Genomic DNA, 24168 nt, shown 5'->3' on the forward strand with positions numbered 1-24168 from the left:
TGAGGAAGTCTCTTCTTGTGGGTGTGAAGGGGGCCGCTGGGGAACGGGGTGGAAGGAAACCTCCACTCAAGGGCTTCTTTTAGATCTTTCCATTCCTCTCTTGGGTATTTCTGCTGCATCAGGAAATTTTCATTCTCAGAAATGTTCTCTACCTTCCTCATCCATCACACCTGCACTTGGCCCCGGTCTCATGTAAACCTGGAGCTGGTGTAGTCACATGGGGGGCCGGCCTGCTGTTGAAACACATGAAATGAGACATCCATAAAATTATAAGCGCTGGATATTGATTCCACACACACACAGGGACATACTTGGCAATTCGTCATCTGTGGTGAAGTTGCTATAATTGTGCTCAGGGCATTCTAATAAGCTTGAATGAATCACTAGAGTGATATGTTTCTGCAATATTGAGATTCCTCTCTTTAGTATTTGCAATTTTATAACATACTAAGACATTATATATCATGTTTATCTTCTCAAGATTTAAAGTTCATGAAATACAGGATACTCTCTTGTTAATCTGGATTTCATTTTCAAAATAAGACTTGATTAACGTTAGACATTTCATTGCATGGATATGTACAATCTGCTGTATAATTCTGTAATAATACGGCTTGTGTCAACAATTAGATGGCAAATAGATTAGATTATTATTTATTTTTCAGAGGCAATTATATATATTTTTAATTTAATTTAATTTAATTAAATTATTTTATAATTAAGTAACATTATTAACATGGATTGTACCTAAACTAATCCATTTATTTTATTTTATTATTTTATTTTATTTTATTTATAATTCAGTAACACTCTTATTAGGAATGGTTCTTAAACTGTTTTATTTTATTTTATAATTTAGTAACAGTTTTTTTAACATGCATTGTTCCATTTATTTCATTTTATTATTTTGTTTTTTTATTTTCATAATTTAATAACTCTTATTAGGCATGGCATTTAAACTGACCCATTTTAATTTATTTTATTTTATATTTAAAAATATGGGATAAACATATACCTTTTGTTCATATAAAAATGCTGTAAGAAAAGCGTCTTACAGTGCATTATTTGTAACTGGAGAACATGGACAGAAGACTTACAATGTAGCCGACTATCTGTCGATCTTTGAATAATCTTTATCTGACTGATATCAGAAATGTTAAGACTTTTAATTTAGCTTTGCAAAGCCATATGCACCAGCAAAGCAGTATGAAGGTCAAAGTCAATGTTGAACGTGGATGGATAGATGGATGGGGGCATTACATTTATGCAAACAAAGGGCTACTATCAGACAGAGGAGAGAGAGGAGAAGTAAATGAGGGAGGAGAACGGATGGAGAGATGATGGGAGGATGGGCAGAGAGGTGCAATCTGTGCTGTTGGCACTGCTGGTATTTAATGCTCCTTCTTCTCATTCCTGCACAACAGATGGCAAATCAGCCGTCAGTTCCCAGATGATCTGACTGGCTGTGAGCAGGGCTGAGTCGTTTCAATGCCGCCATGAGGATAGAATTGCCTCATGGAAAACAAACATTCATTGAAGATTCAGAAGTATTTTATAAAGTCCATATTGTACACTTTTATTGCATTCTTTAGTTTTGTGGAGATTTGTTTGAGAATTAAACAGACTTTAGCTACTGTACCTTTAAAGGAATAGTTCACCCAAAAATGAAAATGTTCTGGAATTTGCTCACCGTCAGGCCATCCAAGATGTAGATGAGTTTGTTTCTTCATCAGAACAGATTTGGAGAAATGTAGCATTACATCACTTGCTCACCAATTGATCCTCTGCAGTGAATGGGTGCCGTCAGAATGAGAGTCCAAACAGCTGATAAAAACATCACAATAATCCACAAGAAATCCACAACTCCAGTCCATCAAATAACGTCATGTGACGTGAAAAGGTGTGTGTTTGTAAAAAACAAATCCATCATTAAGATGTTTTTTTTTTTTTTTTTTACTAACCTTTGCTTCCGGCTACCTTTGTACTCTCATTTTGACGGCACCCATTCACTGCAGAGGATCCATTGGTGAGCAAGTGATGTAATGCTAAGATTTTCCAAATCTGTTCTGATGAAGAAACAAACTCACCTACATCTTGGACGGCTTGAGGTTGAATACATTTTCAGCACATTTTCATTATTGGGTGAACTGTTTCTTTAAGACTTGTAAATGATCTGTCATGATTGACTGTTTCTGAATACTTAATAGGCTTATATATGTTAATTTGCTCATGATTCTGGCTTTGAAACACCCATTTTTGCAGCTTAGTTTCCATAATTGTTCTGGCTTGGTTTAGGGAGGGAGATTTGCATGATCAGAATTAGATAATGACTATTATGTCATAAGATCATCGTTTGACAAGTGTGTACCGAATGAGCAGGATTTAGCTTTGTGTACTAGCTTAATCCATTCATTAATAAGGGATAAAAGCTTTTTAATATTTGTCATATTGCCCTCTGTAAGCCTTCTTGATTGACCCGTTCCTCAGTATGTAGTAGAATAATATTGTTTATGATGACCACGGTTATATAAATCTATATTACTGATTTTTTGTTGGCAAAGGATCAATATTGTGTTCATTATTAGCAGCACATAATTTATTAATGGTTTGTGGTTATTCCCGTGACATTTCATACCATACGTTTTACTCCAACAGTTACTGCAGTTGTCAAATGCAAACACACCTACTGTAAATCCAGTGCTCGGTCACATGGACGTCTGCCCAAACCAATGCAGTGTTAAGGAACTGTAACGAGTGCAAACGCTGCTAAATATACCTGTCAGTCATGTGCTATCACAAAGTATTTTAAAACGGCTGTGTGTTTTGCCAGCATACCTGCAGCCAGACTGAAATAACACATGCGAGGCTGTGAAGACTCCATGAGCCTTTGGCTGTGAACATCTCAGTTTAGACTCTCTCGTTCTCTGAGGTGTGAAAGTTACTGTTGGTACTGGTTGGCCTGTTTGCAAAAGTGTCTTTAATTTGATGAAAGAGGCTATGCAGAAAATGTTATTTAGATAGGAAATTAGGAAATTATATAGAGGAGTATATATATAGAGGAAATTATGTAGAGGAAATTATATATTTATTTTATTTTATTATTTTACACATAATGCAGATTGTAACAGAAATCATAATTGGGTGTTTCTTTAACTTCTGCCACTTTCCCCAGGGATCCATTTTTCTTACAGTTTTAACACTCAATTTTTGTTTTGTTTTATTTTATTTTATTTTTGTAAAATTATTTTTAGAAATGATCATTTTATTTTTACTTATCATTTTTATAAAGGTCACATTAATTCTTGAAAATGTGTTACAATACCTTCTTTTTTACATTCATCATTATATTAAAAGTGGTATAATAATAATAATAATAATAACTATTATTATTATGCATACAATCTATTACAAATTTATAATGAATATAGCTCTAGTATGTGTATAATAGTACAGGTGCATCTCAATAAATTAGAATGTCGTGGAAAAGTTCATTTATTTCAGTAATTCAACTCAAATTGTGAAACTCGTGTATTAAATAAATTCAGTGCACACAGACTGAAGTAGTTTAAGTCTTTGGTTCTTTTAATTGTGATGATTTTGGCTCACATTTAACAAAAACCCACCAATTCACTATCTCAACAAATTAGAATATGGTGACATGCCAATCAGCTAATCAACTCAAAATACCTGCAAAGGTTTCCTGAGCCTTCAAAATGGTCTCTCAGTTTGGTTCACTAGGCTACACAATCATGGGGAAGACTGCTGATCTGACAGTTGTCCAGAAGACAATCATTGACACCCTTCACAAGGAGGGTAAGCCACAAACATTAATTGCCAAAGAAGCTGGCTGTTCACAGAGTGCTGTATCCAAGCATGTTAACAGAAAGTTGAGTGGAAGGAAAAAGTGTTGAAGAAAAAGATGCACAACCAACCGAGAGAACCGCAGCCTTATGAGGATTGTCAAGCAAAATCGATTCAAGAATTTGGGTGAACTTCACAAGGAATGGACTGAGGCTGGGGTCAAGGCATCAAGAGCCACCACACACAGACGTGTCAAGGAATTTGGCTACAGTTGTCGATTCCTCTTGTTAAGCCACTCCTGAACCACAGACAACGCCAGAGGCGCCTTACCTGGGCTAAGGAGAAGAAGAACTGGACTGTTGCCCAGTGGTCCAAAGTCCTCTTTTCAGATGAGAGCAAGTTTTGTATTTCATTTGGAAACCAAGGTCCTAGAGTCTGGAGGAAGGGTGGAGAAGCTCATAGCCCACATTGCTTGAAGTCCAGTGTTAAGTTTCCACAGTCTGTGATGATTTGGGGTGCAATGTCATCTGCTGGTGTTGGTCCATTGTGTTTTTTGAAAACCAAAGTCACTGCACCCGTTTACCAAGAAATTTTTGAGCACTTCATGCTTCCTTCTGCTGACCAGCTTTTTAAAGATGCTGATTTCATTTTCCAGCAGGATTTGGCACCTGCCCACACTGCCAAAAGCACCAAAAGTTGGTTAAATGACCATGGTGTTGGAGTGCTTGACTGGCCAGCAAACTCACCAGACCTGAACCCCATAGAGAATCTATGAGGTATTGTCAAGAGGAAAATGAGAAACAAGAGACCAAAAAATGCAGATGAGCTGAAGGCCACTGTCAAAGAAACCTGGGCTTCCATACCACCTCAGTAGTGCCACAAACGGATCACCTCCATGCCACGCCGAATTGAGGCAGTAATTAAAGCAAAAGGAGCCCCTACCAAGTAGCAGTGAAATTAGCCTTAGAAAGAAAAAAATATGAATAATGCCAATGTCATAAATGTCATTTCCATCACACAATGTTATTAAACAATATATTTGGTGGAAATGACGCTTTTGTGGAAATGTGTTAAGAAAAAATATGTAAAATGCATAAAAATGATCTTGTGATGCATGTATGTCCAATGCTGGACATTTTTAGTGACAAAAGCACATATCTGGATTCGCTCACTGTCCATCCAAGCTTATCTGGGTGAGACTTTCCTACATTTGTGAAGCATTCTGGGTAAACACACAGAGGGCTGCTGGTTCACTGTACAACAGAGCTCATCCTCCTCAGGGACTCGTGTGTCCTTATTTGGGGTGAAAGGACAGACCCGGGCCCGCAGCAACAGCAGTGCCCTCACCATCTATTTACAGCTGGGGCAGGGGAGGGTGTCCGGATTACTTCCAAATCTCCCTGAGTGGGTCTGGCTGAATGCTTGTTTAAGAAAGCCAGCCGTGCCGTGGGCCCTTCACAGCGCAATTATCAGGACTGTTTCTCATGACTCACGTCTAAGCTTAGTTGTTTATCTGAAGGCCTGGCAGAAACTGCACTAAACTTATTCACTGCCACTGCGTGACCCAGGACACTTTCCAGAGACGCTGCTGTAGTTCAGACACAAATAGAATGAGTTTTCACCCCTATCCCATGCATATCAGGGAAACAAGAGCAATGGGGGACATAAAATACTGAGAACATTACCTGAACTATATTGCATTTGTTTATCTGTATATTGCATTTGTTTATCTGTTTTGCAGATTGTTTTCAATACCCATGTTTACTTGCATACAGATTTCTCAGATGGTGTCAGAAGACAACCGGGAAGGTCTAAACGAAGCCGCGCTCAACCGCTACAATGCTGACCGGCCCAGTGCATACAGCAGCCCTGCTGCTCCAACTCCTGCCCCGGTCACCACAGCGCCCTCCAGTGGTACCTCCGCTGCTGCATCCTTCTTTGCCAGGTAAGACTCTGGGTTTGATGTCACATGACCTCAGTGGGCTGTGGTTTGTTACAATTCTGTGCTATACTTTTAAAAACAAAGATTCTTTTTTGCCATCTAAGGTTCCATGAGGAACCTATCACATCCATAGAAACAGTGCTATGTTGCTGTTATGGCTTCATTGGATAGTAATGTGCCCATTGGATGCATACTTGAGAATCTCAGCTGAAGTAGTACGTCATTTTTGGTTATTTTTGGCATACTGTTTCATGCATACTGCATATTTGGCAACATAAGCACAATGGAAAAATGTGCCCCACCTACATTTTTTTGGAAAACCACAAAAACATACCTATATAAATACAATTAACTGAAATGAACATTAGTGGAAATAAAACATCAATTATTCACATTAATTCTGAACACAGGGGCAGATTATCAATAATAAAGACTTATTTTTGTGCATTTTTTGCACAATACTGTGTTATGTCCTCAAAATGCTTTTAGCATAGCGCATGATTTGTAAACTAATAGATTTTGACATTTGCATGGCAGATTTGTATGGCTTTTTTGACGTGGTAAACTTGCTCGATAGTGTACCTGGTACAGCACTTTTGATGCTCAGCACTTAGGTATGAATCCTATAAATCATGAGTCACGATAAAATAATTCAAGGATTTGTAGAAGCTAAAATGGCATGGTTTCTTCAGCAAATGCATTTTAAGTCATGTGCTGTTGTTAACACTATTTGATAGGCTTAGGGTTGGGTTTTGTTTCGGTACATTATTTTCAAATGCAAAACAGTGTTTTAGTAAATTTTAGTGCCAAATACTAGACATTTATACATTTTGTAATAAAATGTTGCCAGATTAATTTGTTTTCGGTAAAACTGAACCCGTTTTTAGCACCACTCACTGGACATTTCACTTCGAAAAAGTCACAAAATTTGAAAGAAATATGTAAAATGCTATATCATTTTGTAGAAATGTTGGCACAGACACATTTTTCCAATGAGCCTGGTATTTAAACATATTACTCATCTGATGTTCAGTATAGTTTTTGACACTATGTAATAAGGAAGTACATATATTTAAACGTACTGTAGCATTGGACAGTTTTGGCAGTTGAGTCACATTAGTTCAAATAAAAATCCATTGTAGCACGAATACTAATTTGCTCAGCTAAAAAATGTGCCAGCTTTCTATGACAACTGGTCATGTAATGTTATCCAATGAAAAAGCACAATACCAATCTCATACAAGCAGCCAATGATTTTTAGTCACCATATCCAACCAAACAATCTGATCACCTGTGATACATTTATTCTGTTAGCGTGCTAGTTTTCAGGAGTCACTGAATATGATTAAAAAAACATGATTCAAGTAGACAAGATAAGGTTTATTGAATTTTATCTACTTTAATGAGTCCTTCCTACTATAAGAGAGTGCAGTCTTAAGAAATGACAGCTTCCCTTTAGCAAGCTGCCCTTCTTTAGCGTTTTGCACCATGGTCTGAATATCTGATGAGCTTGACGTGCATCTGCAGCCAGCATAAAAACTGTCACTTCACAGTCATACAGGGAGTGTAGAGGGATTTGGGGTCAAACACTGAGAGTGTTTGCATGTCCTCTCGAGTTCGATCCTTCACTCACACTCATCGTCACAGCTGTCTGTTGTCAACAGGACATTTCTCACACATGCAAACATACTTACACAAATGCACAGGCACTGGCAGGTGTTGTCATGTTAATGGTGTCATATGAGATGCTCTGATCACTGGGTGACTTTTTCCCATAGCTGTCTTTCTGTAAAGAATCACCCGATCTAGTGTGGATCATTTGCTGCTATGATTGTGTGCATTGTCTTTTGAAACAGGCATTATGTCATACTGTACTATGGGAAAGACATCCTCTCCTCTGTCAAGTGATTCGTGCTCTGGTCTGTGTCACCCAGTGGGGCCGTGGGAGGGGGCGAGGACATAGATCATGGGCTTTTATCGGAGCTGGGAGTCGAGGAGGAGAACGCTGGAAGATAGCGGGAGACGAACGGCTCATGTGAAACCTCAAAACCTCTCGTTTTCGTGAGAGCCCCTAATAAATCAGGCCTACTACAGCAGCTGGATTTTATGAATTTATTTGTATCAGAGGGCTACAGCTGTGGTGGCACTGTGATTTTATCTTCCTCTCCTTCATCTTTTTATTTGTGCCCACTATGCCAAACGACAGGCCAAAAATGAAAGGAAGAAATCTCACCTTTCAGTTAAAGCTATTCAGGGTTTGTACAGGTTTTATGAAGGTCATTTAAAGACTTTTTTAAGACCAAGTAAAGAAAATTTAAGGACCAAATTGAAGGGAGCACAATATAATATGTCAGCATATTTTCTAAATGTAAATGTCAAGGGAGCAGAAAATTAGTTCCGACAGATCTCCATTACTTTTTAATTCATTTGATAAAAAAAGCTTAAGTAGAATATGGAAGTAACGTTTACTGTACTTTCTGATCATACTATAAAAAAAGAAAGAATTCTTGTTTTCTTAGAAACTGATCAAATCAAAATGAAGTGAGTTTTTGTTTAAAGAACAAGAACAAATATTTGCCAACAGATTTAAAAATAATAATAGTTCAATGGGAAAACAAGTTTTCATACCTCATTGGCAGATATGTATTCTTTTAAATATGAACTCACTTAATTTTGCTTAATTTCTCAGAAAATAAGACTTCAGCTATCTTCGTATACTATACATGTATCTATACTATACGTGTATACTATTCATGTATAATACATGTATCTTGATTTAAGGCTGTTTAGATATTTGTATTGAAAAACAAGACAAACATACTGTTCCTTGCCAGCAAAAACATAGCGTGGTTTTTATGGACTACTTTGAAAAATATCTGAGCCTTAGAATTGTCATAGTAAGTTAGATTTTATTAAATGCTATTTAAGCAACTTTGTCTTCTTCTTCTGAGACAAATTCTGGACTGTATCTCTTCCTAGAGTTTTCATGCTAGAAACACCATTGGGTCAGACCCTCAGACTGGTTTGACTCGGGTTGCTATGTCTTTTCTAACTGATCCGAATTATGAATTTCATTAAACAGAATCATCAAAACTATGAAAAGTCCCATAGACTTATGTTGAGGGGGTCAAAACTTTTGTACAATAAGACTTATAGAGTGTTGAAGCTGTCTATCACTAGCAAAGCTTAATGACTATCCAAGGACAACATGCTACTGTATATCATACTAGCAACATACTAAAACATGTTAGCAATATGCTAATCATGTTAACAACATGCTACTCATGCCAAAAACATGCTATCAACATGCTTATTATGCTAACAACATGCTAATCATGCTAAGTCAACATGTAAATCATGTTAAACTATGTTAGAAATATGCTAAATCATGCTGTAACATTCTATCAACTGTCTAATATGTCTATCTAAATTTTCTAACTTTTTTTTCCAACTGCTTCAAACTTTCAGGCTAGGCTTTCTCAAGCCAACTTCAAAGTTTGTTCACAAACTTTACTCATCTAGTTTAATTCACTTCAGTTGTCTGTTGATGATGGTGGCTGCTGATTGGCTGGTTGTTTTATCCAATTAGCTCACTTACAGGTGCCTGAGAACATGATTAATATCCTGCTCAAATGCTAATGTCATTCCATTTATATTTAATATTCATGAGAGGATTTTCTGTTGAAAAAGTTTCAGTTTAAGTTTCTCCTCACTTGTCCGTTGTTTTGTTTTACATCTCTCATATCCGTCTATCAAATGTGTCAACGGGCAGAAAACATTTAGAGTAGAAACCATTTGGCAGCACCTCTGTTTCTGATATGTCGTACTTGGTTTTACATGAGAGATAAACATATGATTGATGACATTTAGCCTCATCTGTAGAATGAATTGTTATACTGCTTGTACACTCTTAATCCCTGTGAGGGATCTTACTGTAGATGTATTGCTCAAACACTGTAAATATTTCTTTAATGCTCAGATCACAGAGAGGTTAAGAGGCGTCCAGTGTGATTTACTGGCCTCATATCAACCATGCTGGCAGAAACCAGACCAAGTGAATGTACTAGATCTGTGCTTCTCAACTGGTATGCCACAGACAGCAGGACAAAACAATAATGAATGCAAATAACTGTCTGCAGCTATAGTTTTAATCATGCATAAATAGGAAAATAACAAATACATTACGAACCAGGATTATTATAGGTAACTAAAACTAAAGCTGAAACTAAAAACAACACACTAAAATGAAATGTTAAATGAAATAAAATATAAAACCCATTTTTATCTCAGCTAATTGCCAATGCAACATTTATCATTTTAATTGAGTTTAATTTAGTAAATTGATAAAATATCTAAAACTATGTTTTATGTTTTCTAGAATAAAGTGAAAAAAATGAATTAAAAAATAATAGAATAGCCATACATAAAAACAAAAACTACTGAAAAATGACAAAAACTACTTTTACTAAAACTAGTGAAAATGAATAAAAAATAAAAATAGCCATATATAAAAAACAAAAACTAGTAAAAATGAAAAACAAAAACACAACTAAAATTACTAAAATATTAACTAAAATTCAAATTAAAAAATGAAAAATATTAATAAAAATTAGTATAGTATTAGTAATGATACCAAAATAACACTATTACAAGGAAAAAAACATTTCTCCTATCATCTGTTGTTATCATCAAAGCCTGTGTGTCCAGTAAAAAAAAAAAAGAGAGAGAGAGAAAAGATTTTGCCAAAAAATTATCTTCAGTATGAACAGATTGACAAGCCTTCAACCTTGTGAACCAAAAACAAAGACGAATTAATGAATGAATGAATAAATGTTTTTTGGTGCAGTGAATTATTGTCTGATTTTGTTAATTAATTTATTCAATATTATATTAAGAATATAATATATAATTTATAATAAATAATATAGTTATGTATATTGTAAGGATACTTCTGTTTATGACAAACTGTTTGATAATGTCTTGGGTCGGCCCCTCATTTCCACAGTAAAATCCTCAAGTAAAACCAGTTAAAAACCACTGACTAGATCCCAGATTATATCATTTTTAATATATTAAATGGTCCTCCCACGCTTCTTGTGTTGCTATTGATTCTGCATTTTTCCACATGTGTCTGCTGCTCATCTCTTCTTTCATAGCAGTGAAAGGAGCAGGCGAGAGTGTGCCGCGTGATTTATAACCGCCGTGCCCTCATGTAGCAGACAATGTCAGCCATCCTTCGGCAGTAAAAAAAAAGAAGGTTGTAAATTTCAGCCGAAGGTGCGGGTTTACATGAAGGACAGCCCTCTTTTGTGTATATATGTGTCTCAGCCTGTTGTTTGACAGGTAAAGACGATCCTGCCAAAGTATGTGTGTATGTGTACACCTGGCACACATTTTTCTCTTTGTTTGAATCAGGACCGTGTCACACCCCTTGCGCTTTTCCCCTGGCCTCACTCTGTGCACCTGAAAATTTACAGACGTCGTAACATGCCTTCCTGAGAGAGTGCTGTGCTTTATGGGACAGGTGTCATGACCTGACCATCCGGATGCGTTCAGTTAAAGATGTGGCAGGGCTGTCAAACTCAGCTGCGCATCTGTAATTTACACGCCTTCTTTCCAGAAACCAAGAAACACACACTGTTCTTCTTTTTATATGTGATTCTCTCTTTCTCACTCTCACTCGATCTTTCACTCTCTCTCTTTGAATTTCTATCATAGTAAATGATATATTTCAGTTGTGTGTTATAGAAACTGAATATGTTTTTCCAAAGTGGATTTATTTTATTTTATGTAAAAAATTAGTTTTAGTTACTTTTTTGTAACTGTAAAACGATTAATAAAACAATTAATCATTTTGAATTATCTTAAAATAAAGAAACTTTCATAAGCTATATTTTATATTTTATTTTATTTGACTTTATTAAATAAATTTTTTTATAAAAAAAAAAATTTAATAATCAGCTGGCACAGAATAGGTCAATATTGGACATTTCTCTAAAAGTGGATGTATTTTATTTTATTGTATGTATTAAATTTAGTTCCTGTTGCAACTGTAAAAGCATGATCAATTAATATTTTTGGAATTTCCTTCCAACAGTAAAGAAACATTCAGAAGCATTTTATTTTATTTTATTTTACCATACACAAAAAAAAGATGGCTCTGAACAGGAATATCAATATGAGAAGGACATTTTTCATAAGTGGATTTTCTAACTCTGTGTTGGCTCCATCAGCTCCAGTCTGTGAGTTGTTGTCTGCTGTTGGCACACAATGAATGGCTGATCTTACTGCTGCTGCTATCTGCCTGCGTGAGAGACTCTATCATCAACCCTGCTCGCTGAAGTCAGGGGCCAACCGTCACCCCTGCGCAACCATGCCTGACTTTTCAACAACCCCTCCTCTGCTTTCCTCTGCTTCACTCAGCCATGTCACGTTCCTGTGGCTCTCGTTTGTTCCTGCGGTACCCCTGATCCCTGGTCTCGGCTGCTGCACTTTAAGTAAGGAGACACTGACCTAAAATGGTACAGCGGGCAGCCCATATGGAAGTGTTCTTTTAATGTTTTTGTAGAGGAAAAAGCCTTTCAGTGTTGTGGTTTCTTATCTAGAGCTCTGGCTGCGTCTGTTCTGTATCACGGTCTCCATGCTTTCCTATATGGATCTTTATCTGTCAATGTATTAGTAATCTTTCATCCCGTTGTTTAAAGTGGGATTATGCAAGGATATGAACACTATATTCCTAGATTTGCTTGTGGTATTCCAATTTTTTAAGGAGGTTCTTGTGCCGTAAGGTGATCTTGACAGCATTCAGAAGCCATGTAGCCGAATCAGTTAGATCTATTTCTAGATCTACCCTGGCCCACTCAGGTGTGCCGTCCCAGGTGTGTTGGCACAGGAATGGGTCTCTCTCGTACAGAGGGTAAATTGACATCTCAGCAATGGCTCAATTCCAGTACAGGTCGTTCTCCACCTCTTTCTCAATCCGTCTGCTTCTCCTCCACCCTCACAGCCCTGCTGTACCCCCATCTAAACACCCTCCCCAGAGCCCACTGCTGCTGTTTCTGCTGCTGTATTGTTATTTGTAGCCTGGTTGGTTATTTAAAAAAATGACAGCCCATCTTCCTGTATATATTTGTGATTAATCACATATTTCTAAGACTATTAAGGGAAGAAAACATCTGTCTATCTATCTATCCATCCATCCATCTATCTATCTATCTATCTATCATAGACAGACAGACAGATAGATAGATAGATAGATAGATAGATATCATGTACGTATGTGTGTGTGTGTATGTGTATATATATATTCACATACAGACAATTGTATTTTTATAATTTAATTGTATTGAAATTATATTTATGAGCTTGCATATTATAAATTAAGTTAAAATAGATCACAAAGATGAACATTATTTATTTATTTCCTAAATAAATGACTACATTTGTCTGCCTGCATAAAATGCCTGCTTAAATTTCCCTTCAAAGCCTTAGATTTACATTATTCTAGAAAACAGAACCTTTTCGTTACTGTTCATTTCTAATACTGGCATTCTCGTTTTCCCCCTGAAGAAGATGCTTTAATCAGAAACAGATTTCATGCACTGTATTCTGATCCTTTCACTGTGCTACAGATGGTTTGTGTGTGAACGAATGAAGGTGGGGTGCGGGGAATGTACCCCAGAGATGATATAATGCAGGCAGCCATGCGGAACCGCCGCCACTGTCACTATGTGCAGTGCGTGTCGATTTGTTCATTAACTCTCCCGTACCTTCATCTCCGTGGAGCTAAAGTGCCACCCCCTTCGACCTGCATCTCGCAGCGCTCCACCTCCTTACCGTTTTACTTCACCGTGGCTCTTAAAACAAGCAGGGTCGCCTCAGAAACCCCTCACATCAGCACTGACCCCTCCTCTGCAGCCGTCTCTCCCCCCACATGCAGGAATGATGGATCGAGCTGCCGAACTGCCGTGGCTGCGGGTGAGAGCTTTCATTAGTGTCCCTCTAAAGAGCCCAGCCTGATTTATTCCATAAATATTCACCTCAGGGGACGCCTGTCTCTAAAGGCATTTCACTACAGCATGTGTGTGTGTATATATAGATATGTATATTCATGTTTGACACTGACGCTTTTGCTCTAAATTAGCCTATTCTTGTTATTTTCACCCAGAGCAGCATTTCAGATGTGTTTTATTCCTTTGTTTGTGACTTTATGAGGGGAGGCAACTGTTGATTTATGGACAATAAAGCTTTCTCTGATTTAGGCCAAATCACCTTAGCAATTACTTAGCAGCAGCCCCCAGAAAACGCTAGTAATCGTATAGCAACACTTTGCTAACCACATAGCAACACCCTGACGAACACTCAGAACACCCTAGCAACCACATAGCAACATACCGAAAAACACTTAGAATACAACATCTTAAAGCCACTCAGAACATCTAAGTAACACCCTAACAACTGCATAGCAACATGCTAAAACCTCTCAGAACACCCTAATAACCACATAGCAACACCCTGGCAACCACTCAGAACACCCAAGCAACTGCATAGCAACATGCTAAAACAACCCAGAGCACCATTTGAACCACATAGCAACATACTAAAAAAACACTCGGAATACAACACACTAAAGCCAGTAAGAATATCTTAGCAACACCCTGGCAACCATTCAGAACACTTTTAGCAACTGCATAGCAACATGCTAAAACCGCTCAGATCACCCTAACAACCACATAGCAACATCCTGGCAACCACCCAGAACACCATATCAACCACATACCAACATACTGAAAAACACTCTGAATACAACACACTAAAGCCACTCAGAACATCTTAGTGACACCCTAGCAACCACATATCAACATACTAAAAAACATCTAGAAAACAACACATTAAAGCCAGTCAGAACATCTTAGCAACACCCTGGCAACCACTCAGAATACCTTTAGCAACTGCATAGCAACATGCGAAAATCACTCAGAACACCCAAGAAACCACATAACAACATACTGAAACACCTTAGCAACCACATAGCAACACTCTGGCAATCACTCAGCACACCTTAGCAACCACACAGCAATATACTTAAGTAACAACATAGAAATGCCCTGACATCCACTCAGCACACCTTGGCAACCACATAGCAACACCCTAGCAATCATCCAGAACACCCAAGAAACCACATAACAACATACTGAAAAACATTCAGAATGGTTTTGGAACCACATATCAACACCTTGGCAACCTGCTAAACCCTAAATGCTAAACCACTCTGAACGTCTTAGCAACACCCTGGCAACCATTATGAACACACTAGCAACTGCATAGCAACATGGTAAAAATATTCCTTGACAAAGTCTTGCTGTGGAAAATTATTTTATTACATCATTATAATGAACTTGTGAGTGTGCAGTTATACTCTTTACAAAAACATTCATTACATCTTATGGTGTGCTCACACCAAAAGTGAAGCGAATATTTGCATTGCTTTACTCGCTCTAGATTAGATCAACCGGACATGTCAGTATGCTCTTTGCTGGTTGGCTTGCGCAACAGCAATTGAGGTGGATATTCCGAGTTTGCGACAAACCCGTCGCTTTATATGTAATCTACTTGCACTAATTAATTTCACTTTTGGTGTGCACACACCATTATAACCATATAGCAACATCCTGACAATCACCCAGAATGCCCTAGCAATTGCATAGCAACATGTTAAAACACACCAAATGCCTCACATCAATAACCCATGTGGTTGTGAAAGAAATCACAAAGAACAAACACATTTTTTTGTGTTTTTAGTGATAAGTAATGCATTTTCTAATGAAGCTGATTATGAATTTTACAGGCAATGATAAAAAAACACACTCAGAGTTTGTGACAATAACAATGATTTTTTTAAAGCTGGAATTATGATGACAAACCTGAGCTGCAAATGATGGACTTTACCCCTTTTTCTTTCAAATGTGCCTTTCCCATTCATCTTGTTTGACAGGAAGGAGGGGCTGCTTAGGAGCAATTAACTCCTGATCCCATCCATTTAGCTCTGAGAGGATGTGAGCGATCACTTAAAGAGCGTCACAAAGCCCTGACAAGTGGACATCAGGCCTTGTAATGACTCCGACATAAATTATAAATGCAGGCTAGAGCCAGAGATGATTATGAGCTCTTCCTGCACCATAACCTCCACAGGCATTGCTGAACACAGACATCCAACCCAATATTCAGAGTAATGGTCATTTGGGGTTTTTTAATTGCTTGATTTTTTATCTTTTACAGTACATTTGGTCCCAAACTGGAATATTTGTTCACATTTGGTATTGTATTAGCATTGATTCCGCTATAGAGGACAATTAGAACATAGTCCCGTGATTAATTGACATGATTTGACCCACCAGGACAGTCAGACCCTGTGATTGTGGTGAGTTACTATCTAACAAGCTACGGCCAAATGACATGCTTAAGCACAGAGGTTAATAATATAACAGCCCCGGAGTCAGCCATCGATGAGAGCCGCAATAATTCTGATGATAATCACGGTAATTACTATCAGCATTATCACTCAGAGGCATGAAATTGACCTCTAGAGATCAGCCTGGATGGATTTGAAATAAGAGCCTGCAGATCCTCTTTCCATTCGCTGATCTAATTAAATGTAAATAGAGGGTAAGTCTGCCTACAATTCCCATAATTCCCTTACACTGCCAGTGGCTACTGTAGGAGCTTGTTGGAATAAAGGGAGGCATGGCAAAAACTCTCCACCCACACTCTATGGCTTTGTTCCAAAGGCTAGTGAGCTTTTCTAGATAGACAACTGACTTCTAAGCAGCATCCTAACTGAAGTGGCCACTTTTGAACTCTACATAGGCAGCAAGCCTGTGGACCTCATCTCCATGGAAAATTCAGCTCACACAGATATTCCAGTAGAATTTTAATTTTATGTAATTATACTTTATAATCAATCCTATTATAATACTTTGAAAAAAAAATGAATTCTAAATTATGTATTTTATCATATATATATTTTTATTTATTTTTTTATTTAATACATCTTATAATACTTTAAATAAATAATATTTTATATTAAATTATAAATTCTGTATGTTTTGTTATAATTTAAATATTTCATTTTTAGATTTTATATTTAATTATGTATAATTTTATCATTATATTTTTGTGTTGTTGTAAATAAAGTATTTCATACTTTATAATAAAACTATTATAATACTTTAAATAAATTATATAATTAATTCTAAATTATGTATTTTATTATATTTTATATATTTATTATTTGTTATATTATTTATTATATTTTAGAAGAAATCCCATTATAACACTTTGACTAAACTGTATTTTATATTGAATTATAAATTATGCAGACTTTATATATTAATTTTTTATATTTTGTATTAATATTATACGTTACAATTAATCCTTATTAATCCTTATTAATTGTAAATTATGCATGAATGTGTTTTATATTATTTCACTTTATAATAAATTCTATTTTTATTACACATTATACTTTGTGATAAATCCTATTAAACACCTATTTTGCTTCATACTGCAATGCTGACCTAAGAATTTGGACAAAATAAAGTATCTTAAGACAGTTTCCAATGATGCCTTAAAATGCTGCTTATGTAGGCAGCTCACTAGGTTTTGGCAAAAAGCTTATGGTTATTGAACATTAAGAACTTGTATGTTGTCCAATTACAGCAAGCCCTTGCCTCCCGGTCTCGTGTTTCCTGCCTTGGCTGACATTATTAATTTTGGAGGGCACCCTGGAGCCTGTGAAGCAGAGGATCTTTGGTACTATAAATGGATACACAGCCCGCTTTGGTCTTAATTGAGTCTGATGTTCTTCTGCCTGCGCTCCAGATCTACAATATTTTTCTAAACACAAATATTCAGTGGCCTGATAAAGCACTTGTCTTATGTAATATTTACTGAAATTGTCCAAATTTACCCTATTTACTTTAAATTCATGTTTCTGGTCTTATTGTGCACGGATGTTCAATGCATGTTATTCCAAAGAAAAAAAAATGTTTTCATTCTTCTTTTTTCTTAGTTCCATTAGCTGCTATATCCAATATATGACTATTTAAGCATCATTTTAAGCTTATTCTTTTTGGTAAAACAGCCTTTTCAATAAGTTGCATTGTTAATTTGGGCATCAGAACCATGCTGTTGCATTCCTATATTTGTCCTTTAGCATCTGAGTCACATATGCCCATCAGTCAGTCCCTTTGTCAGCTGTTAACTAGCGTCGCCATAGTAACAGCACATTCAATACTGGTGTGTTCCTCAGTCTGCAGTCAGCAGTAATGGATCTGGCCTTCAGGAGGTTCAGCTAACCTCAGCACCACTTATTCTATGCGTTTATGTCTTGTTTGTAGACTAAAAACCGTTTGGATTCCCAAGCAGCCTTTTTAGCTCAACAGAAGCAACCCATTTTGCATCCATGTAACGTATTTCAGAGTGAAACAGGATATAAGAAACAAATGTAGGATGGGGCTTTATCTTATCCACCAAGAAAAATTATATGTGTGTGTGTGTGTGTCATTTATTTTTTCATAATTTTGATATATTTTATATATACATCTATTCTAAAAAAAAATTCTTATGTTTTATAATTTGATTATTATTTTATATTGTTTACATTGAATATTTTTTATATTGATATACATGTATAAATCATTATATATGACCAGGCTGTTTCGTTGGCCTTTCACAACCATTGCTTTGCCAATGCTGACTCACTAAGGCAGAATTCTGATTCAAAGCACTCTATTTTTGCTTGGGCGCTCTCTGCCTCTGCGGTTTGTTTGATGATCCAGTGAAGAAGCAGTTTCATCTCCTGAGCTTGACTGTCTGGGAGAACCTTATCTGCAGAAACAGCCTCCAAGAGCCACACAGCTCCACAGGTCAGAGTCGCCAGGATTTATATGGGTCCAACTCCTCTGGTTATGCTCTATTTTAGCATCTTCATCCTCTTGACAGTCTTTCACATACCTATAGACACTTGCACTTACAATTTTCTTTTATATGAGTGTGAAATCACATGAAATCACATGCAAGAATGAACTGCACAGAAACATATTGAAAACAATCTTTGAATCATTATGAATAATAGAAATAAATAGCTGTTTTTCAGCACAAAAACAGGTTTATTTTCTGAAAGTACTACTGCGGTTAAGCCAGTGAGAAGAGAGCTAAAAGAAAAAAATCATTTGATAGTTAAAAATAGGTTTGGAAGAAGTCATTTCTCATTGGATTGCTCTGATTAACCCTTGGTTTAATCTGAGCGAGCTGACTTTAGACCCCTAAATAAATGCTTCTCAGCCCAGTCAATTAACTCATAATGGCTCATTAGGTATTCCAGATACTAACTAAAGTAAACAGCTTCATTAGCAGTAGATCTGTCGACATCAGAGAACCGTGGCGTCGTTTGGCAATGGGGTTGTGCAGAAAGCTAATAAATTAATGATTAATTTTCAAACCAGGCCCAAAACCTAAACCATGTCAGAAGTGTGCATACAAAAGAGGCCGAGAGATAGTGTCAGTCAAGTTTTTAATTGAGTGAGGCATTTAATTAGAATTCCAAGGCCAGAGTTTGGCTACAGAGTTCTGCTCATTTGAATATGAATAACCACTGCAAGTTCTGTTTGCTACAGTGCCGCGTGTCGTAATTAACATACTATCTGTACTGAACCATAAAGATAAGAATTTAAGCATCCCAAATCATTATGCTTAAAATATGCCAGTTTTCCAAATGATATACTTTTCTTGAATTCTTGCATGCACTGCATTCTATATATATGTTTATATACATTTGCATTAATATGTTTTTCATAAATACTTAGTTATGTTTAATATGTATTGTACATATATTTTCAGTTGTTTTCATGTTTTTGAAGTCTTTTATGGTCAAGTATATATTTGATCAAAAATATAGGACAACAGTATTATTGTGAAATATTATTAAAATTACTATTTCTTATTTTAATATATTTTAAAATGTAATTTATTTCTGGGATGGCAAAGCTGAATTTTCAGGATTCTTTGATGACTATAAAGTTGAAAAGAACAGTATAGAAATCTTCTGTAAAATTTTAAATGTCTTTACTGTCACTTTTAATCAGTTTAATGCATCCTGAAAAATAGAAATTTAATATTAAAAAAAATATTTTTAAACATTTTAAAATCTGATATATGTTTATATTGTGAAAAATATATTTTGAAAAAAATACATTTTGCATTTACTCAACGTATTTGATGATTGGAAATATATTGTCCAATGAAATAATTTTGTAATATATTTTGGCATGTGATGGTTTACTTCATGTACTTCCTTAAAGGGATAGTTAATCCAAAAATGAAAATTCTGTCATCATTTACTCACCCTCAGGTAGTTCCAAACCTGTATGAATGTCTTTGTTCTGCTGAACACAAAGGAAGGTATTCTGAAGAATGTGGGAAACAGAGCAGTTCTGGGGCACCATTGACTTCCATAGTATTTTTTATTTATTTTTTTCCTACTATGGAAGTCAAAGGTGCCCCAAAACAGCCTGGTTACAAACCTTCTTCAAAATATCGTCCTTTGTGTTCAGCAGAACAAAGAAATTCAAACAGGTTTGGAACTTCTTGAGGGTGAGTAAATGATAACAGAATTTTCATTTTTGGGTGAACTATCTCTTTAAGCTGTGCTGTTACATATTTGAAATATAAGCTGCACAAACAAACTAAAACAGTGCAAGATATGGCATTTATGATAAAATACAATTTTATGACATGATATAATGTCCTAATATTGCCACACAGTTGAATTTGGTATAGCACACTAGCATATTACTCTTTCTATTTCTGTCATACAAAAATAGTGTGCTAGTATGCTAATTCATCCACAGTCCTGCTACACACACTTTCCTATTACTAACAAAGTACATACTTAAGTTCATAGTACAAGTATGCAAAGTCATCAAGTCACATTTTTCATCCACTAACACCATGAACCAGTTCTAATTGTTTTTCGCTAATGAGACTCATTAGCACAAATAAGCTGACATATATGAAGCAGATATGTATATCCGTGGCTGAACCACCGCCTGCTTATCTCTCGTCCCCGCTTACTCTCGTTATGCAAGCAAATTCCCTTTAATCTGCACCATATGGGTAAAATGCTGACTAATTAGAAGCAATATGTAACAGTTGTGTGTTATGTTAATGCTCTAGGGTGTGTGCTATAGCTGTGGGAGTGCTGTGGCCTGCCCCTTTCATGCTCTATGTTTGAGGTTGAATCTCAATGCTGCGGCTCGGCAGCTGTGGATCGGAGCAGAATATATGAAAAGTGACAGGGAAATTAGACGACAGGCCCTCTGACACAAAGCGCCGCCAGAACACGACTGCAGGGTAAATCGGGCTGCAGGCTTTCCTTCTTTTCAGCACAGCAGGAGTGAAACGGCGTCACCCAGATATGTCTAAGGATGTTCTGAGTCCTTTGCGTTCGAGGAGATGAAGGTTGTTTTAAGGATAATAGTGAAGTTCGGCTCAGTTTCTGGCTACAGAGAGAGCTGACGTTCATACTGACATTATTAGCCTGCTGGGTAGGTCTGACCCAGTGGATTACTCACTTAGTGCCTTGGCTTAACATGACCTGAGCGTAATCTTTTGTGCCGTCTTGGTCTTTTATAAAATTTCTGACTTCAGTGGCTTTCTGTAGTATTATTTTGAGACATAGAAAGAAAAAGCACTGCTTTTTTAAAAGGAATACTTCACCACGGCAAAATGAATTCTGGCATTGTTTACTCACCCTCATGTTGTGCCAAATGTGTATGTGACTTTCATTCTTCTGTAGAACGCAAACTAATATATTTTGGAGAATGTTTCATACGTTGAAAGTCTTTTTTGTGTTATGCAGAACAAACGGAGTCATGAGGTGAGTAAATCATGACTGCATTTTCATTTTTGGGTGAACTGTCCCTTTAAATCCCAAGGCAGGTGAGAAGCAGTGATGACCTTAAATCCAATGTATTGAACCTTGAGGCGGCAAGCTTGAATATTATATGGGCAAGCGCAAATTGATTTAACATCTACAGGCAAAATTCTCAGTATCTTAAATTTTTTTTCTCCAAAAAATTAATAAAACTAACATTTTTCAAATGAATTGCTCATAAAGCCTCATATAGCTTCAGAAGAAGTAGAATATAGAACAAACGCCATATGGACTCTTTTATGGCACTTTTTAGTGCTTTTTGTGCAGAATCACCTGAATCATCCCCACTTGCACTGTAAGAAAAATTACATTTGTACAACACAGTCTCCCAGCATGCATTGCGGCATGAATAAATTGTGCATTTACTGTTTCAGAATTATTGTTTTGCTGTCTTATGACTTTATTTTTACTGTTGTAGTTGATTTTATCTATTACTGTCAGTTATTTGTTCTGTAGTGATGTTAATAACTATTTTTAACGATTGTTGATTGTCATATCTGTATTTACAATGAATCTTTAATTGCCTTGACAATAATTTATCGACTAAATGAGACATTCAGTGCATGAACAAGTTTGAATGGCAAAGGTAGTGTTAATTAAGACAATTTTTAGGACAGTTGTTAAACTAAAAACCCAGATAACAAATTTAACATAAAAATGTTGTGCAAATATTGTTTTGAAATGTTTCTTAAATGTTAAAATGTTACAAAAATGTTTCTTACAGTGTCCTACTAACTTTATCGCCCAAAATACAGCGTTATTTGAATGTTTATTTTTAATATTATAAGAATGTTAAAAATGTGGCTAAGAACATTCAACAAGTGGAAATAACATCAGGTGGACGTTCCATTTTCTCTCAACATTATGAGAAAGTAAATCAAATATTAATAAAGTTTTAAGAATATTCCATCATCTTTACTTTAAGAATGTTTTGTCCTAACATTTATATAACGTTTAAAGTACGTTAGTGAAAGTTGTGTGAATGTTCCCTGTTAGCTGGGAAGTCATGAATGAATCATATTGTCTTGATTTTCTTTTTCACTTTTTCTTGTTTGAGGTGCACATCTAAAGCTTCCATTGCAGTTTGTAGTTAAATCTCTCTTCTTAACATATGTTCTTGCTCTCATTCTCATATCTGTGCAGCCTAAACATGAAGAGAGTTTCCCACAAGGCTTTGCAGTTCGATTTTGCCTGTAGTATATATCCCCTTTCAGAACATTGGGCATGAATTTTGGTGTCATTTAGTCTACGGCCACTGCTGTCTGATTTTCTGGAACAGTATGGAAAGAGTGAGTGCAGAGGTTTCAGAGCTCTAGGTCCAACTTTACTGTTGCCTGTGGTGTTGAAAAGAAATCCTTGGGGAAGTGTGAGGTACGTTACAGATGGAGAGAGTGAGAAAGAGCGAGCGAGAGAGAGAACGAGATTGCTGCGAGGATTGAATAGTAGACATTATCAGCTGAGCACAGGGGCTGAGAGGCGGCAATGTGATGTTGTTCCTGTCTGTGTCTTCCCTGCTTCCTGTTTGGATGTCCTCACCCAGTCTTGCTTCATCTTGAGCCTGGACATCCTTTCCTGGACAATGTAATCAGAAGAATAAGCCAAACAGAGACATGGAGGAGAGAAACTGAGAAAGATATGGTCAAAGTGTGAGAGAGAGGAAGAGAAGAGCAATGAAAAAGAGAGAGAGGGAGAGATGAGATTGGCGAGCCGGCGCGTAGGCAGTCAGGAGTGCTCAGGTGTGGGGATTAAGCTATCCGCTCATTGCCGAGGAACCACTTCGGTCGATCTGCTGCGGATACATTAGAGGAGGGGCGCTCAACATTATCTACCATCCACAAATAGCACAACACGGAGAACTAATGGATTTCTGATGAGCTGTCAGACTACACATTCAATCTGGTGGACACCTGTTTGAGAGCGGACAGGAAGAGAGAACTGGACACTCAGGGCTCCTCGGGCCCCCTAAATGATGGACAGGTGAGAGATGAGTAATCTTTTTCTCAAGTCTCAGTGGACTGAAATATCTTGCTGGTGGTGTTTGCTAAGGCGGAGCATAATTTTAGTCAAAATAGTTACATTTGTTTGAGTTTATTAGGTGTGTAGTTTTATTGGGAATTACTTCAGTTAGGTTTCCATTACTCAAGATATCTGAGTTGAGTCTATGTGGTAGATTTATGTTAAAAACCCATTATAGTATAAATATTCACCTTTGTGAGTGTATAGTTCAAAACTAACCACCTAGCAACTGCATAGCAGCACATTAACTAACAGGAAGTTCTGTTGTTAATGTAATAGTAACGTTATAGTTATTGTATAGTTAGTGTGAACTCGCCTTTATTTCAGATACATTTACCTTAGCAACCACATACCAATGCCTTGGTAACCACCTGTAACATTTTAACAATGCCATAGCAACATGCTGACAACAAGA

General features: G+C 36.6%; 1 protein-coding gene across 1 annotated transcript in view; it reads left to right on the plus strand.

The window, feature by feature from the left end:
• Positions 1-24168, plus strand: part of kif26ba (kinesin family member 26Ba) — a 104113-nt gene that overhangs the window by 37280 nt on the left and 42665 nt on the right. The window contains exon 4 of the mRNA XM_058748734.1: positions 5577-5746. Coding sequence (XP_058604717.1) covers positions 5577-5746 — 170 coding nt within the window. The remainder of the gene's footprint in view (positions 1-5576; positions 5747-24168) is intronic.

This window comes from Onychostoma macrolepis, chromosome 17 (assembly GCF_012432095.1).
Source record: "Onychostoma macrolepis isolate SWU-2019 chromosome 17, ASM1243209v1, whole genome shotgun sequence".
Classification (NCBI taxonomy): Eukaryota; Metazoa; Chordata; class Actinopteri; order Cypriniformes; family Cyprinidae; genus Onychostoma; species Onychostoma macrolepis.